This window comes from Miscanthus floridulus, chromosome 1, assembly GCF_019320115.1.
Source record: "Miscanthus floridulus cultivar M001 chromosome 1, ASM1932011v1, whole genome shotgun sequence".
Classification (NCBI taxonomy): Eukaryota; Viridiplantae; Streptophyta; class Magnoliopsida; order Poales; family Poaceae; genus Miscanthus; species Miscanthus floridulus.
In genome coordinates, this window is record NC_089580.1 from 190,635,434 (window position 1) to 190,652,390 (window position 16,957).

General features: G+C 43.7%; 2 protein-coding genes and 1 pseudogene across 13 annotated transcripts; 2 read left to right on the forward strand and 1 right to left on the reverse strand.

Moving 5' to 3' along the window:
* The first annotated feature begins 1,462 nt into the window (after positions 1 to 1,462).
* On the forward strand, positions 1,463 to 3,387 carry LOC136552037 (pentatricopeptide repeat-containing protein At5g15300-like; annotated as a pseudogene).
* Positions 3,388 to 3,499: 112 nt separating this feature from the next.
* LOC136551969 (pentatricopeptide repeat-containing protein At5g15280, mitochondrial-like) lies at positions 3,500 to 11,748 on the reverse strand. Of its 12 annotated transcripts, none has more exons than XM_066543577.1 (6): positions 11,545 to 11,748; positions 10,594 to 11,465; positions 7,109 to 10,509; positions 5,122 to 5,293; positions 4,867 to 5,026; positions 3,500 to 4,300 (listed from the first exon to the last, which is right to left on the reverse strand). In XM_066543577.1, exons 1-3 carry the CDS (start codon positions 11,586 to 11,588, stop codon positions 7,724 to 7,726), a joined length of 3,702 nt encoding a protein of 1,233 aa, XP_066399674.1. In that variant the 5' UTR covers positions 11,589 to 11,748; the 3' UTR covers positions 3,500 to 4,300; positions 4,867 to 5,026; positions 5,122 to 5,293; positions 7,109 to 7,723. The 12 variants fall into 12 exon arrangements, with proteins under 12 accessions (XP_066399674.1, XP_066399635.1, XP_066399663.1 ...); XM_066543538.1 differs by having other exon boundaries at positions 3,501 to 4,300; positions 7,109 to 7,169; positions 7,369 to 11,465; XM_066543566.1 differs by having other exon boundaries at positions 3,501 to 4,300; positions 5,122 to 5,307; positions 7,109 to 7,169; positions 7,369 to 11,465.
* Positions 3,880 to 6,511, forward strand: LOC136468764 (thioredoxin-like 1-1, chloroplastic). The gene is made up of 7 exons (XM_066467218.1): positions 3,880 to 3,935; positions 4,031 to 4,241; positions 4,858 to 5,031; positions 5,145 to 5,231; positions 5,374 to 5,497; positions 6,219 to 6,283; positions 6,431 to 6,511. The coding sequence occupies exons 1-7, from the start codon at positions 3,880 to 3,882 to the stop codon at positions 6,509 to 6,511; spliced, it is 798 nt and encodes a 265-aa protein (XP_066323315.1).
* Positions 11,749 to 16,957: the final 5,209 nt, after the last annotated feature.

The following is a 16,957-nucleotide window of genomic DNA, read 5'->3' on the forward strand; positions in this document are numbered from 1 at the left end:
AATACAATCACGGAGAGATCTATACGTAAGTTTTTTTATAAGAGTAATTCAAGCGTAGAGATCCAAACAAGATGGTGATGGTTGACTGGTTGTTGTCGAGGAACTAGAGTATCTATCATAATTAATGACTTCGCATCGAGAACATCAGAATAAAATTTTAAGGTATTTTATTATATATGAATTGTTTTTTATCTTAATATCGCTTTTGTATATGTAACTAAGCCTTTATCATTAACAATTTATACGTATAAGTGCTTAGTTCATGTGTATATAAGGGGCCCCTAAATTTTGGTTTCACCTGGGCCCCTAAAAACACAGGGCCGGCCCTGATGTCAGCGCCAACGTGGTGGATTCACTAGTGGCTTTGTCTGGCCAACTAGGCTCGAATGTTGGCCTGTGCAAAAGTTGTGTGCTCCATAGGTGTCAATGTGACATACTGACATGCAGAGGTTGCTATGGCCTCGGGGGAGAGACGATCGCCCACGAGAGAGTGAGGGGAAAAAATGCTTTCACTGTGGTAGAGTTGAAAGTATGCGCTTGCGGTGGAAAACTAGTAGTAGTTCCACGCAACCTATGCCTACATGGAGCAGAATAATTTTCTGAAGCCTATACTCTTGTTGTCTGCGTTGGTAAAACACTAAAACCCTTTAATTAAACACCAGAGTCCTTCAAAACTAGCCAACCTTGTGAAGATTGTTACTAGCGAACATTATATATTTAGAAAGACTAAAACATCTTATAATTTGGAATGATGGAGTAGTAGTTATGACAACTCCATTGTGAGCATCTAACCACTCCTCTAGGCTCCGGCCAGGTTACTTTAGCAAGTGATGACGTTCCTAACGTTTTTTCATCAAGGTTGTGCTGTTAGGGACTATTTGTCAGGAAACCTAAGTCTTCCATGACGATTTGTCATGGATGCTACCGCCATGAAAGTGCTTCCCCATCAGTTTTGTAGCTGTCAATAAAATTGTTAAAATCTTGACTCTATGATGTGATATTACGAGATAGGTAATTTAAAATGTTGGACTCATATACTCTTATAACGGCCCTTTTTATTAAAAATTCAGGCTAATAAACACTAAATAGGTATATGTAACACTAAAGCATTTTAACCTTCTTTGTAGCTTACACTACCATCATTTCATTGTCATTCTCTATAGAAAAATGGTGGTAGTATGCAAATATGCAATAAACCACTTCCACCAAGTATCAGCAATTCTAGTTGAAAGAAAAGTATCCACAATTCTTTTTAGGTCAGTCTCAATAGAGATTTCATGGAAATAAACTGACATATCATAGTACTAATGACGAAAGAGATAATGAAAGTTTTATGGGATTAAATATGTTTTATAGGGATGAGATTTGTCCAACTTGTTTTCAACATATGACAATCTTGAAAACGGGGACATGAAACCACGCTGTGACTTGTCTTATGGCTGTCTGATTATTTGTTCCCAGATCACAGTCCTTAGGTATGGACTAAAGTACTAAACACACTGGCGTAGAAGACTGCATCATCCTGCAGCGTTTTGTCGAACACTTGGCGAGCGGGCGCAGCCGCGTGACAATGAGAGAGGGGAGGAACAACTCATCAGGGCGGGGCCGTCATTCGGGATGACGACAAGCCCACAAGCAGTGAGAGCGAAGGGATCTTTGGAGACACTGAAACCATTTGCGAGCGATGCTGCGCAAGTCGGGCACCCAGCGCCGGCAGCCGGCGTTGTGGCGGCGGTGCCGCAGCCTCCGGCAGATCAAGCAGGTCCACGCGCTCATGGTCCTCCGGGGCTTCCTATCGGACCCCTCGGCGCTCCGCGAGCTCATCTTCGCCTCCTCTGTCGGCGTCCGCGGCGGCACCGCGCACGCCCGCCTAGTGTTCGACCGAATCCCGCACCCCGACCGGTTCATGTACAACACCCTCATCCGCGGCGCCGCGCACAGTGACGCGCCCCGGGACGCCGTCTCCATCTACGCGCGCATGGCGCGGCACAGCGCCGGCTGAGGCGGCGTGATGGTGAGGCCGGACAAGCGCACCTTCCCGTTCGTGCTCCACGCCTGCGCCGCCATGGGCGCGGGCGAAACCTGGGCGCAGGACCACGCGGACATCATCAAGGCCAGGTGCGAGTCGGACGCCTTCATCAGGAACGCGCTCATCGGCATGCACGCTACCTGTGGGGACCTAGGTGTCGCGGCTGAGCTGTTCGACGGCGAAGCGCGCGAGGACGCCGTGGCGTGGTCGGCGATGATCTGCGGCTTCGCAAGGAGAGGGGACATTGGTGCCGCCCGGGAGCTGTTCGACGGGAGCCCTGTGAAGGACATCGTGTCTTGGAACGTGATGATCACGGCATATGCAAAGCTGGGTGATATGGCCCCGGCGAGGGAGCTCTTCGACGGGGCTCCTGATCGTGATGTTGTGTCGTGGAACGCCATGATCTCTGGGTACGTGAGGTGCGGCTCGCACAAGCAAGCAATGGAGCTCTTTGAGCAGATGCAGGCCATGGGAGAAAAGCCAGATACTGTCACGATGCTCAGCTTATTGCCAGTCTGCCGATTCTGGTGATCTGGATGCTGGCCGCAGACTGTACAGGTTTCTGTCAGGGAGGTTTTCAAGAATTGGGCCTAGCACTGTTCTTGAAAACGCACTGATCGACATGTACGCAAAGTGTGGAAGCATGACGAGTGCACTAGAGGTGTTCTGGTTGATGCAAGATAAGAATGTCTCGACTTGGAACTCGATCATAGGAGGATTAGCATTGCATGGCCATGTCACAGAGTCCATAGATGTGTTCCAGAAGATGCTGCAGGGGAATGTCAAGCCAGACGAGATCACCTTTGTTGCTGTCCTTGTTGCGTGCAGCCATGGCGGAATGGTTGACAAGGGGCATGAGTACTTCAACCTGATGCAACAAAGATACAAGATCGAGCCCAATGTCAAACACTACGGTTGCAAGGTTGACATGCTGGGTCGTGCAGGGCTGCTCAAAGAAGCATTTGAGTTCATCGGCACAATGAAGATCGAGCCTAATCCTGTCATATGGAGGACCCTTCTTGGGGCTTGTAGGATCCATGGTGAGATCGAACTGGCTGAACATGCGAATCGGGAACTTCTAAAGGCAAGGAGTGATGCAAGTGGGGATTTTGTGCTTCTGTCGAACATTTATGCATCAGTTGGAGAATGGCTGGGGTCAGAGAATATGAGAAAGTTGATGGACGACAGTGGTGTCAACAAGGAGGCAGGCCGTGCAGTTGTAGATGGCAGTTCGAAGGATCTAATACAATCTTCTAGACTGTTCTAACTGCATTCTGTATTAAAAAAAAAAAATCATCTGTCTATCAAGCTTCCAGCTACAGGGCAAGAAATTGAACACCTCGTCCTGTTTTTCTGTCAATGAAGAGAAAAATGGCCAGTATCACTGGTTGTGCTATCAATGTGCATTCAGCTATCCTTGTTTTTCAATATTAAATCCATGATCTATGTAGCCACAATAATCATGCAAGGAAAACACACTTTAACCTATGCAGCCATGAACTGAAATCAATGATCTATAGAATATTGTACACCCTACCAAGAAAACCAGTTAAACTAGCTCAAATGTGATGGTGATATATTTGCAAACCTGTACTGTTTTCTAGGTGGTCTGAGTGGCTGCAATCCTGCATGAATTCAACCACAGAACTATGAGGTGGGTAACAGAAGAAACAAAGCCCCTAACAAAGCCAAAGATGACCACACAGAAACAACACTTCTTCTGACTGTACCTAGGGGCATTTCGGCAAGCAACAGAACCACTCTTTAGAATGATAAACATCAAAACGAAAGGATGATGAGGCATACTTTCCTTCTGAAAGAAAATTTTCTTCAGCTATAAATACCTCAGCATGGGCCATCCCCATTTCACCATCACAACAATTCCAGATCTTGTAGAGCCTGTTCAGTTAGTTTGAGGCATGTTGTGCTTTTTAAATGCGCACTTTTCTGTAGCATTTTTCATGAAGATGCTGACTTGTTAAATGTTCCTTTCTGTTTTAGTTCAATGATGTCGATGGCTTCATCTTTGACAAACCATTGGGTTGTTGGCGGTTCATCCTGTCATGAATACACGAGCAGCAGATCTGATGATTGCTTCAAGGTATTGACTTGGAATCACAATGTGATCAAGGGGAAGCAGTTCTTGCCCAGAGAAAAGGCTGCTTTGACTGGTTGGCAGATCGCCCGCGCTGTACCAAAAGATCCCAAGAAGGTAATTTCCTTATAGCTAAGGAACTAATTGTTATATATGATCCTATGCCCTTATATTACCTTTAAAAAATAGAAAAAAAAATGTTGACTTTAATGCTTGGAGATAATTGAATCACAAAAACAGAAAAGGGCCAATAAATGCTCTCCTGCTAGAATAATGGCAATATAGATTATGCAGTCCAAATCAATGTATCAAGTAATGCATTTCCAAGTAGAGGACAAATGATCTAAAATTTGAGAAAATCATGTTGCCTCTTTATTTTGTCATATTTTGCTATGGGGCATCGAACGTATGTGTTGTTGGCCAATTCACACAGCAAACGATCTCATTGGCCGGGTACCATTACAACAACATGGTTCTTTGCTCCTTAACACAGCATCCACAAAAATAATCATTTGTCCATTCAGGGAGAGAGAAAATTGTAAATCAAAATGAGAAGTAAATTCTACAAAATTGTTGGTTTAAAATACCTTCACTATCTAAGCTTACTGTAAAATTTGTATTGAAACAAAGAAATCTAATAGTTACGTTAAAAAAAATGATAGAACTCAGACATTCATTACAACACATTCTGAAGCATGACAAAGATGGCAGTGATATTTACTCATGGTATTAGGGCATTCACCTCCGTATGACAACAAAGCGGTGGGAGATTGACATGAAGGACAACATGATAAATATCAAATCACAGGACGATTTTGATGAACAGCTTCTGATGGCCAGAGATAAATTCACAGTGGTGCACTTCTTTTCACCTAGCTGTGGAACTTGCAAGGCCCTACACTCTAAGGTAAAAGAAGACAAGCATGTGATTCAACAATTTTACAATTATCAAAAGGAAAAACAATTACATGTCTTACCATAAAATAATATATAATACCTTTTTGTCAAATTTCCAAAAAGGTACATCAGTTTGCCGAGATGCATCCAGGACTGGAATTTCTTATGGTCAACTATAATGAACAAACAGATATCTGTAAGAGGCTCCATGTCTGTGTCTTGCCATTGTTCCGCTTTTACAGAGGCACCGAAGGTCGTATTTGTAGCTTCAGCTGCACAATTTCAACTGTAAGATTGGATGGTCAAATCACTGTTAAACTATTTTTAAACTAAGTAGTTCATACTGTTTCAGATTCATAAGTTCAAAGATGCTCTGAAAAGGCATGGGGTTCAGATTGAGAGTCCAGCAGCAGAAAAGGGGTTGGAAGAATATGAACTTAAGAGCTTTGACCCACCTACTGATATCTCAAATGCAAGTGATGCTTCACCGAAAATGGACAGAGATGATGGCCCCATCGCCCCCCCCCCCCCCACACACACACAAAAAAAAAGAGGCGTACCCAGTGCAGAGAGCTCCCGCTCTGTGCGGGGTGTGGGGAAGGGTGTTAGTGGCAAGCCTTACCCTCGCCTGTGCAATGCGAGGAGACCGCGACTCGAACCCGGGACCTTCCGGTCATAGGCGGTAAGACTCTACCGCTTGCACCAGGACCGCCCTTCGAACCCAGCAATGACTAAATCAGTATGCTGCAGACTGCCCAGTTCTAGTTTTGATGTGTGTGCATGGAAGCTGAGTATTCAAAAGATTATGGCCCATATGTGCTTATAATGGCCCTATGTTTAAAAATTTGAGGGCCAATAAGCATAAAATGGGTATGGATTTCTAAATATCAAAGAATTTTAAATGACGCTATCAGTTACCATATGCAGTTTTTTTCTCAAACACAAAGAACTGCATGTCAATGGATTAGGAAATAGAGTTTGTTGAAGCTGACTTTAAGTTTTCATAAGTTACATTCGTGCCTGTAAAAATCATTAACTACCTTTAGCATTAGAACTACCCACTACTTCCTACCAGAACAGCTTGCAAGGCACCACTGCTATACTCTGTCATTCACCGAATCACCTACTGCAAGAGGCGCTGAACTGATGGACAGACGTTGTTGAACACAGTCATTCTGGTGCTTCTCAATGTTCCAGGCAGCCAAAATGACCAGCGAATTGAACCCTTTGCACTTTTCCTTGCTAAGGATAAGTTCAGCCTTGTAATACCATTCTGCGAACTCTCTTTCTGTCCGATTTAAGGCTTGGGCTGGGAGGCCATACCGGATGAAGAGGCGATGCTAGACCTCTTACGCAAACACATAGGTGGTCAGCAGATGCTTTATGTATATTCGTCAGCCTGGTTGCAGAGTTGGCAACTTGCCAGGTACAGCATCCATGCTGCACTTGGCCAGCCTGTCAGCAGTCCAGCAATGGTTCAAGATGACTAGCCATGGAAGGTCTGGTGTGCCGAGCTCACTGAGTATTCGCTGGACAGGCTGTGTCTCCAACGGTGTATGTACCATAAACAGTTTAGCATGCCAATTTCTACTGTAACATCCACTTAGAACAGGGAGTCAGGGAGGGTCTAGGATTCAAATTCTTATGATTCAGTTCAAATTTTAACTAGAGCCTATTTCAAAGCAATCCGCCTCATCCAAGCACACCATATATGTTTTGAGTCCTGATTACCCAGCAAGGCAATCTCACCTATTGCGGCAAACAGACCAGAACAGGCATTACATCCCTATATGTTACATGTCTAATTTTGTAACTTAGTGGAGAAAAAATTTTCTAAAAAGGAAATACAAAGGCCTTACACGACATTAGAGGGAAAAAAACATCAAACGACATAATAAACCCCAAAAAATTAAGCACACACCATATACTATATACAATGCAGGATTCAGAAAGACAGATCATAATCTTGTAATGGTGATGTTAATCCAGAAAAGTTGCACTGGTACTAACACTAGCAGAATTGTTAAACAAAATGTCATCCTTGCATTTGATACCACCAATAGTTTGCTATAAAGGAGAAGTAGTACCTCACAAATCACAATTGTGATGAAGAGGTGGCATGGTTATCTCTCACTCACAGCTGCTAACCTGCTGCCCACAACACCACAGGGAAAGAAACCTCAGCTGCAACTGACTATGCATACGTATATTGAAGGAACAAAAAGCAGGAGCAAAAACCTTTGCTGGGGTGACAATATCACTGCTGTCTCTTAACACAAAAACGGTAGTCCACAATGCCAGTAATGAAAAGCCAACTTTTCGTTCTTAAGAGAGATGATGTTATTACCTTTGCATGATCCCTTTAGCAGGGGCACAACCTGTAGCCAAGTTGCAGGAACAAAGTTGTGATGGCTCAGGTAATGACTTCAAGCTCCCTCTTTTGCTACTTAAATCAAAGGTGCATAGTTTTTCCTATGTATTCCCACATTTCAGTGAACCATCGATCCTAGCCTACCCCAACTTGTTTGGGACTTAAAGGCTTTGTTGTTGTTGTTGTTGTTGATCGATCCTAGAGTAGAAAGTTCTAGTCCCAGTGTTACATAACCTTGGTTTCACTGAGTTTTATCAGTTCCACTAGGGTTCAACTTGACAACAATCATCAGTTCACCATTTTCTGGAAACCATATATCGCCTTATGACCTTTATGGGGGATTTGCAGAAAGAAAAAGGTTTTTCAAAATGGGCTCTCCATGTCCTTCAGTTTTCTCATTGGTACTGCTGAAATTGCTTATAATAGACCAATGCATCTCAAAGTTGGGCACTTGTCCTGCTTGTTGCATGTCATGCAGAAGTACCGCAGCTTTCTGTAGATTGCTACTTCTGCAATAGTTATCAAAAACAACTTTATACATGCCATAGGATGGTGCAGATCCCAAGGTGGTTAGCATTTCCAAAACCATCCTAGCATCAGAAGTTCTTCCCATGGCACAAAGGCCACATACAAGTGCATCACAGGAGATCTCACTTGGTTTTAGACTTGCAAACTGCATTTCAGCAAGAAAATCAAGTGCCTGATCAAACTCTTTCAATATACAAAGTTTATATATAACAGAACTGTAACTGGCTTCATTAGGAAGTCTTCCTTTCTTTAGCATTGTATTTAGCAGATAAAGAGACATTTTCAAATCTCCTAGTATGCAGAATTCCTTGATTAGATCATCAAAATTGCTTGAACATCCGATAAACTCACTTTTGCTCAGGTTGTTCAGACATGATTTTGCTTCCAATCGTCTCCCTAATGAAAGGAGACATGAAGTGAGGGTGGTCTTAATGATTAAACCATGCTTCCATCCATTACACTCAATCAAGTAAAATAATGCTAGTGCTTTCTCAAGGTTTCCTAGCCTGCAGTAATGACTTAACACTATTCTGAGACTGCGGTTGCTTGGTTTTAGTCCCTGAGCAATACAGGCATCAAGTGCATTAACTGAATCATTGATATCCCTGGATTTATGAAACCCGTAGACAAGGAAGTCATAGGTGGTTTTGTCGAGAGAAATACCATTACCTTCCATGTCCTTCAATAAATCATGAACCTGTGAGCTGTTTCTTCTTTGAAAAAGATAAAATATTAGAATGTTGCATGCAATTAGTTCTCTTGACTTGTCAGCATGTTGGAACAGTGCTCTAAGGCTTGAAGCACTAGAAAAACGACTTTGCTCACACATTCTGCACACAAGAAAGCGGTAGCTAGATATAGAAAGGGTGTCATGCATCTTAAGCATCTTGCAAAGAACTGCATCTAACTTTCGCCAATTTTTTAGCCAACTATAGACTTGAAGTAAAGAATTTAACAAAGTGGCACTGAACTTCCCAGGAGTTGATTCTTGCAAGACTGGCACAACCCACTTTATATTCCTTGTTTGCACTAATTCCTTCACGATGCAACCGCAATATGAGAATTCAGTAAGTTTCACGGTCAGCATAGATTCTACCAAGTTCTTGGCTCGATCTGCATCCAGCCATGGTAATGAAGGCAACACGGATCGGTAAGCAAATGCATCTAGTTCTTTGCTTTTGCTAAGCCACATGTCATACATTCCAATTGATTCAGCAGTCTTCTGCTCCTTTAGGAAGCCCTCCATCACATAAAAGAATAATGATTGATCCACAGCCACACCCTTTTCTTTGAGAGCCTCCAACATTGCACATCCAATGCTGGTATGACCTGTCCTGCACAACTCTTTGAGAAGTGCACAATATGCACTGAAAAACAGATCATGATAGCAGTCAAATAAAGGGTTCATAAGTTTCAGTGCTTCCTCAATCACTCCCCATTTGCACAAGTAGCTGATGAGGTCCATCATATCCTTGCTATCAGGTGACCATCTGTACTTTGTTGCAAGATTCCAACATTCCCAAAACCCTGCTATGTTCCTTTCTTCGCATAAGCCTATCATTAAATAAGTATATGTATTGTGACTGATTGACAAGTCTTCTCTCAACATTTTTTCTAAAACCAGTTTTGCATGAGCAGACATCCCATTCCTACTCAATGTTTGGGCAACCAAATCTAAAGTTTGAGTATCAAGTTTGTAAAATATATCTGGCATCTCCTCCATAAGGTCAATGGCATCTATTACATAAGCAGGGCTCACACATAAGGCCTTGAATAGCTCAGAGTAGCTAGCTGGTGAAATGTCATATCCCCATTGCAAAGCTTCATCTTTCACAAGAAGACCACTTGCAACGTCGCCTTGCTGAGATGCCCTGACTAGCTCTGAGTTAATATCTGGGTGAAGTGCACTATCCAGAATCTGTGTCAATGAAATCTCAAACATTTTGGAATCAGTGTCCAAATACAGTCCATTGCCAACTGAATCAAAAAACTCAGCTTTTGGGAAACCAGTGGCATTATCTCTCTTGATTTTCACCCCTAGGTGATCTAGACCCAAGAATGATAAGGCCTTAGAGAGCACACAGTTTCCAGAGGGAAGAACATTTACACCATTGGTTTTCATATCCCTCAAGACTTGTTCAATATCATCAAACTGCCTATACCTGCAAAATCCTGCAAGAATTATCTTATATGTTGAAAGATTGGGTGTTACTTCTCTTTCAACCATGTCTTCGAAGACATACTTTGCATGTCTATATAGTCCCTCCCTGAAAACACCACCTAAAATAGCATTATAAGCACGCACTCCAGGTTTAACATGCCTAGCAAAGGACTCTGATAAATATACAAGTGCAGATTTCAGTTTCATTTCTCTACAGCTATGAAAGATGAAGATTCCAAAAGTCGTAGCATCTGGAGCAAACCCTAAGGCCTCCAATCTTTGGAAGACCAACCATGCCTGATCAGTACCAAGATTTGTGCACGAAGACGCAAGGATTCTGTTGCAAAGACGCAACTCCGGTAAACACCTCCACTCTTCCAAGAAATTCATCATATCCCCAATATCCTTTTTCTTGTTAAATTCTTCAACTACATTTGACAAGGCTCCCTTGCTTAATTTAAGACCCAAACTCTTCAATTGCCGAAGAATACCAAGAGCTTGCAAAAGTTTACCTTTCTTGATTAAAGCCGTGACAACATAATCAAGAATATCTCCTTTGGTGCACGAACCGAATCCAACTTCAAGCATGTCCAAATATACTCTTAAAATCAATTCATCCTTTCTGTTTCTGGTTAGAAAATGAAGAAGTACTTGATAGCATGAAGCTGAAGGAATCAAATGCTTGCTCCTTGCATAATCATAAAGTGCAACTGATTTCTCATGATTGCGTGTCTCTGAATACGCCTTGATAATCTGACTGAATAGTTCACTTGAAACAGCCAGAGCCATATGATCAACCAATGAGAGCAGTAGCGATTCAGCTTGACTGAGCATATGAGCATCTGCAAGTATGGATATCATCGTCTCATTCGACCTTGGCAGATGTTGGAACTCCTTGCTCTGCTGCGATGCCCACCTGTACAAATTCCATAGAAATCTTACATTTCTCACTTCTGCTGCACCAGGTCCAAAACCAATCAAAATGTCAAGAAAATCCTTAGGCTTCAGCTCAGAGACACGCCAAAACCGGCGGAGGGTCTCCGGTGAGAGCCATAAACCAGGCTTAAGAACAGCTTGCAAACTGCACTTCCCATCAAAGGTGTCCCCATTTCTCTCAAATATGTGAGAGCACTTGGCTATAACTAGACTCCCAATACCAGAGCACGATTTTAGTGCAGAATGGGCATCGGCTTCGAACGTTTGTCCTGTTTTCTGCTCCAAATTGAAGCCAGCATCCTCTGGAGCGCAAGCAAAGAATGAATTCCGCTTCTCCCCGACGCGGCTGCTGCGACCTCGCAACAAACTCCCTTTGTTGGTACTCAGCTCCGGGGAATTATTGGTGAACCCTCGGACTCCAATCTTGGATTCTCGCCTGACACCCGGGCTGGAATTGATTGAATCAATCAATTAGACCGAAAGAAACATCAGTGTAGGTGGTGAGATGAAAGCCCTCGCTCGTTTACCTCAAATACCGGAAACGGATTGTGCGGAGAAACCGCCATGCCATCGACGTCTACTCCGCTCGGACCTCCCAGCCCCGCCGCTGAGCAAGGCCCCGCAGCACACCGCATCTGATCAGCGAATCCCCGGTCCTGGCGAGTCAGGGGAGGCGGAACTGAGGCGAGCGAGAAATTGCGGCGCGAGGAACACGATGGTGCTCCCAAGCACTTTGGGCCGCCTTGCTGATGATGGCCCGCACGTGTTTTGGTTCGTGGCCCTTTTACGGGTTTGGTTGAGAAATTTCAATGTTTATTATTATTATAATATAAGTTAATAACATTGAATTTATGTGTCTCAATTCTTTTAACGTTCAGTCTGCACGTCTTTCAATACTTGGGGACTCGCTCAAATTCAGGTGACGGTTATTACATATATTTTAAGTTAAAATTTTAGAGTTCTTTATAATTATTTAGGCATAATTTGCATTTTTTAGATCTGAGAATAAAAAATATGTTTGACAAAACAATAAACTCGATAAAATTTGATTTATGTTGGCACAGAGACTATTAACAATTTATAATTGTTTATGTAGTTAGATAAGAACAAAATTTCGATATATTATATATAACATATAAAGATAATTAAGAAACCGCAAGAGGGCCAGTCCTTGGGACCGTTGAGGCCCCTCCACGTCGTCTCTCAGGGCGACGGGAGGGGCGATCCGCCGCTTCCCAAACAAGCCCCCACTAGCCACCTCCCTCGGGCGTCGTCACTGTAGTCCAAAAAGCGGCGCCAAAAATAGCGCTCGCTCGTAGCTTCCTCCCTCCCTCTCCCTTCTCCATCTAGTAATGGTCGAGCTCTGCAATGTCGCGCCGACGTACTTCGCCAGATCTGAGGTGGCTGGGTATAGATCTATTCGTTCCTAGTGGGTTTCATCCAGATTTGCATGCCCTCTCGCCTGCTCTCCTCGGGTCGTCCGCTTTAGCTTTTGTGGCAGTGCTTGAGACACCAGTCGCCCTTTGCTGCGAAGCAGCCTCCTTCCACGACACCACGCTATCGCAACCATAGTCCCCCATCGTAGGCCGGCTCCTTAGGTGCCGCTCCTGCTCGCTGTAGGCGGAGCTATGGCCATTCAGGCGGCGGTAGCCGCTCGGGTGGTGCGTCGTGTGGCACCGCCGGGAGAGCATTGACACGCTGGATCTGTGTCCTCTAGGTACGAATCCAACATCGTCCGCCCTAGATCTGGTGGTGATGGTGTCTATGCTATCGCTTACCGGTCGTGGCGGCCTTACTGGGCGTAGCAAGGGCACCCACCATCTTCAAGCATGGAGCCGACCATTCTGCGCCTCGTCTTGGAAGCAACAACTGTGGTGTCATGCGTGGTTGGTGTGTTTCACTACCGTGCGTAAGCTATCAAGAGCTCAAGCAGTGTTGCGCCCAAGGCTTGTTTCTCACTGATTGCTGGTATCCAAGGTAGGGTGTCTCCCCTCTTGCTCCATAAGGCATGAGGCTCGCAGCATGGTGGGTGAGGGCTAGTGCAGCGCTGTGGCCATTTTGCACAAGATGTTAAAGGCTCTAGCGGTTTCTTAGGGTCTTGGGGAGTATAGGCGAAAGCCATGCACATCTATGTCATTGTTGTCGACGGTGACGCCTTTGGGTGTCGCTAACCTCCTTGGAGGCGTCGTAGTAGCCTCCCCTAACCTTTGCAGCTCTAGGATACCTCTAGGTGAAAACCTAGCTCTAGTTCTTCCTACGTTGACGTCGCATCGTGTCGGGTTCATAAACTCGGGGTCCCTAATGGGCCCGCTTCCTAGCGAAAACTCGACCCAGCAGACGGCGTAGCGACAACGCGTGCCTCCTGGCCCGGCCCAAATACCTAATGATAGGCCGGGAGAGCGATCTGATCTCCGACCAAAAGGCCTAGCAAAAGAGGGGATATCATCATACTCTGACCTCCTTTTCTGACTAGGAATACGCCGGACCTATGCTTATAGCTCTTCCTCGATCGACACAGTCGGAGTCGATCGGGGACGTCCGCTCGATGAGGACCCAAGGATCAGGCAAAGTAGATAAGGTAAGGCGCTCAAGTCAACCGTAATACCGAGGACCGTACCCTGCTATACCCTGCACACCTATAGGACAGTGCCACTAGGCCATGCCAGATGAATACTATATAACCTTCCGGATGTGTCAGAACCCAAACAGTGTTGTGGGTGCCGACATTTACCATACCTAGAGAACACGGTAAAACCTGCCAGACGCGTCTGGGCATGAACAGTATTGTAGGCGTCGACAATCGTCTCGTATCCAATGGCATGAGCAACAAGACTAGGTAGCACACGTATATACACACACACTCTCTCTCTCTCTCTAACTTGTAAGGCCATCCCCTTCACCTATAAAATGGGATATGCTCTCTCCCAGCAGGGACGGTCATTCAGACTCTCGTCGGCTGGATTCTCTCTCTGGATCTAGCTCAAGAGAACCTAAGCATTTGAATAGCTCCATAACTCTAGATCTCAATAGCTACACAGAGCATACGCTCCAATATTTAGCGTGTGATTAGAGCACCTATCACTCTTAACCACTTGGTTTAGAGTCCGACCGGGCCTCTAACACCCCCTTCTCATTCCATACCTGTTTGTAACCCCACAACAAACTTTGAGCACATGGGCTTAGGAATAAAGTCACTGATCGACCGAAACTAAACGTAGGGCACGTTGCCTAAACTAGTATAAATCTTGTGTCATTGAGTGTTAGGACACATCCGATTATAAATACGTGGCAAAACTATAAATATTTACTTGTTGGTCACTTTTCGCACCGACACATCCTACTCGTAGGCGTCATCATGGAGGTACAGCTTAAATTTGGCCAAGCGCTCCCTTTAAGGTTCACTACTAGCTTTCCCTATGTGTAAAGATGGCAATTTCTACCCAAAACCCGATGGGTAATTACTTTATTAGGGCAAAGGTATGGCTAACTTTTTTACCCATGGGTAAGTTAATGGGAAAAAAGCCTTACCCAACGGGTAAAGCGGGAAAGAGTACAGGAATGCATTGCCCATACCCATTAACCCATGGGTAAATTAAACCTGATTCAATATGTCTAAAATCATGGGCCAACATGTAATATGTGATGAACTCACTAATTTAGTAGTATGTATGGGTGTAGCTATGTGGCTGTCATGCATGTGGTGGAGACTTGGTAATTCCTAGCTAGTATGCTCTATTGTATGTAAACTCGTGAAATTAGTCACTTAGTATTTAGTAACGATGGATTTATCTATTAGACTATTTGATTAGGTGTTCATGTAGCTTGTTTGATTGATGAATTTATTATTGATTTGTGATGCTTTGTCTGAAACTAGGAGCCTGATATATTGATACATGTAATTTTGATTTGCAAGCATTCTTGGAATCATGGGTAAGGATAACCCATGGGTACCCGTTACCCTCATGGGTAAGGGTATGGGAAAGAACTCTTGCCCGTACATGGGTATAGGTAAATTAGTGGGTAAAATATTTTCTTGTGGGTAAGGGTATGGGCAGCACATACCCAGCAGGTAATTACCAATTGCCATCTTTACCTATGTGGGCGCATAAGTCGCTTGCTGAATGGTATCTGCTGCCCATACCCATGGGTAAGTTAATGGGAAAAAAGCCTTACCCAGCGGGTAAGAGTATGGGAATGCATTGCCCATACCCATTAACCCATAGGTAAATTAAACATGATTCGATATGTCTGAAATCATGGGCCAACATGTAATATGTGATGAACTCACTAATTTAATAGTATGTATGGGTGTAGCTATGTGGTTGTCATGCATGTGGAGACTTGGTAATTCCTAGCAAGTATGCTTTATTGTATGTAAACTCGTGAAATTAGTCACTTGGTAGTTAGTAATGATGGATTTATCTATTAGACTATTTGATTAGGTGTTCATGTAGCTTGTTTGATTGATGAATTTATTATTGATTTGTGATGCTTTGTCTGAAACTGGGAGCCTGATATATTGATAGACGTAATTTTGATTTGCAAACATTCTTGGAATCATGGGTAAGGATAACCCACGGGTACCCATTACCCTCATGGGTAAGGGTATGGGAAAGAACTCTTGCCCGTACATGGGTATGGGTAAATTAGTGGGTAAATATTTTTTTGTGGGTAAGGGTATGTGCAGCACATACCCAGTGGGTAATTACCAATTGCCATCTTTACCTATGTGGGCGCAAAGTCGCTTGCTGAATGGTGTCTGCTGCCAGTTTCATCGCTCTAACGTCCTCTAGGATCCTTGATTGCTTCATCTCAACTTATGCCAGGTTAGCAAGACCATGGTCCTCTCTCTTGGATCTCCGCATTCTCCATTCGTCGATCCTCCCTACATTAAGGCTTCCTCCCTTTAAGGTTCATTGGTAGACGACGATTGGATCCTAGATGTGCTCCATAGATGATGTTCATCATGTCTGTCGTCTATCAACCTTGACTCTATGCCTTATAGTCATTTGGAAACTAGAGTTCTTTGGAGAGTTGTCACTTGGTGGTGCAATGTCCAACGATCAACGACATGTCTTTGACATGGGAGTTTATGCTGAAGCCTACAACTTGTTTCACCTCATGTATCTTGTTTGTGACTGTTTTCTTGTATTGTATTGCTCTATGGGTGTTTGTGTTGGTGTTCCTATCTCACCCCTGCTATTGTACCTCTAGGGTTCGCCCCATCTTATAACCTTCCATTCTCGACTTTGCCGGCATCTATGGAAATATATTCAGGTGGGAACTATCGCCCCCTCCCTCTGTGACTTGTCAAAAAAAACCCTGGAAGAGTCTGAGTTATTTATCACATAATCACACAAAAAAGTAGAAAAAATGAGTCATCAGAGTAAAATCTGTGTTGGTAAGTGTTGTGGACTCAATTGCCATGTCTTTGCAACAAATAGTTGTCAAGATGGATTCAAAAAAATAGTTGTCAAGATGGACCTCACTAGTACAACAGAGCAAAAAGACATCGAAGTGCACCAAATGCAATCAATATGTTTCCATACACAAAATGTACAATGTCACTTTATAGAGACATCGCCTAGACTCAACGGGCTAAAAGAAATCAAGCGACTGATAGATAGGAATTATGATATGATAAAATAAGAGTGATGCTATATATGTATCCAACAATAGATACACATGAGGACATGTGCTCTTAAAGCCATTTTTTGGTTTAGGGCATATGGCCCCATATACATCTATTTAGATGTATTTAGATGTATATGGGGATGTGTGTGTGGGTATTTAACAATGCAGATTCATATATATTCTTATGTCCGTCTAGGTTTGTGTCCCTATAGAGAAGGGTTTTTCTTTATGTACCCTAGTTTGTTGAGAAAACTAACATCATTAAAATCAATGGCTCATAGGTCTTTTTCGTAGACTTCACCACGA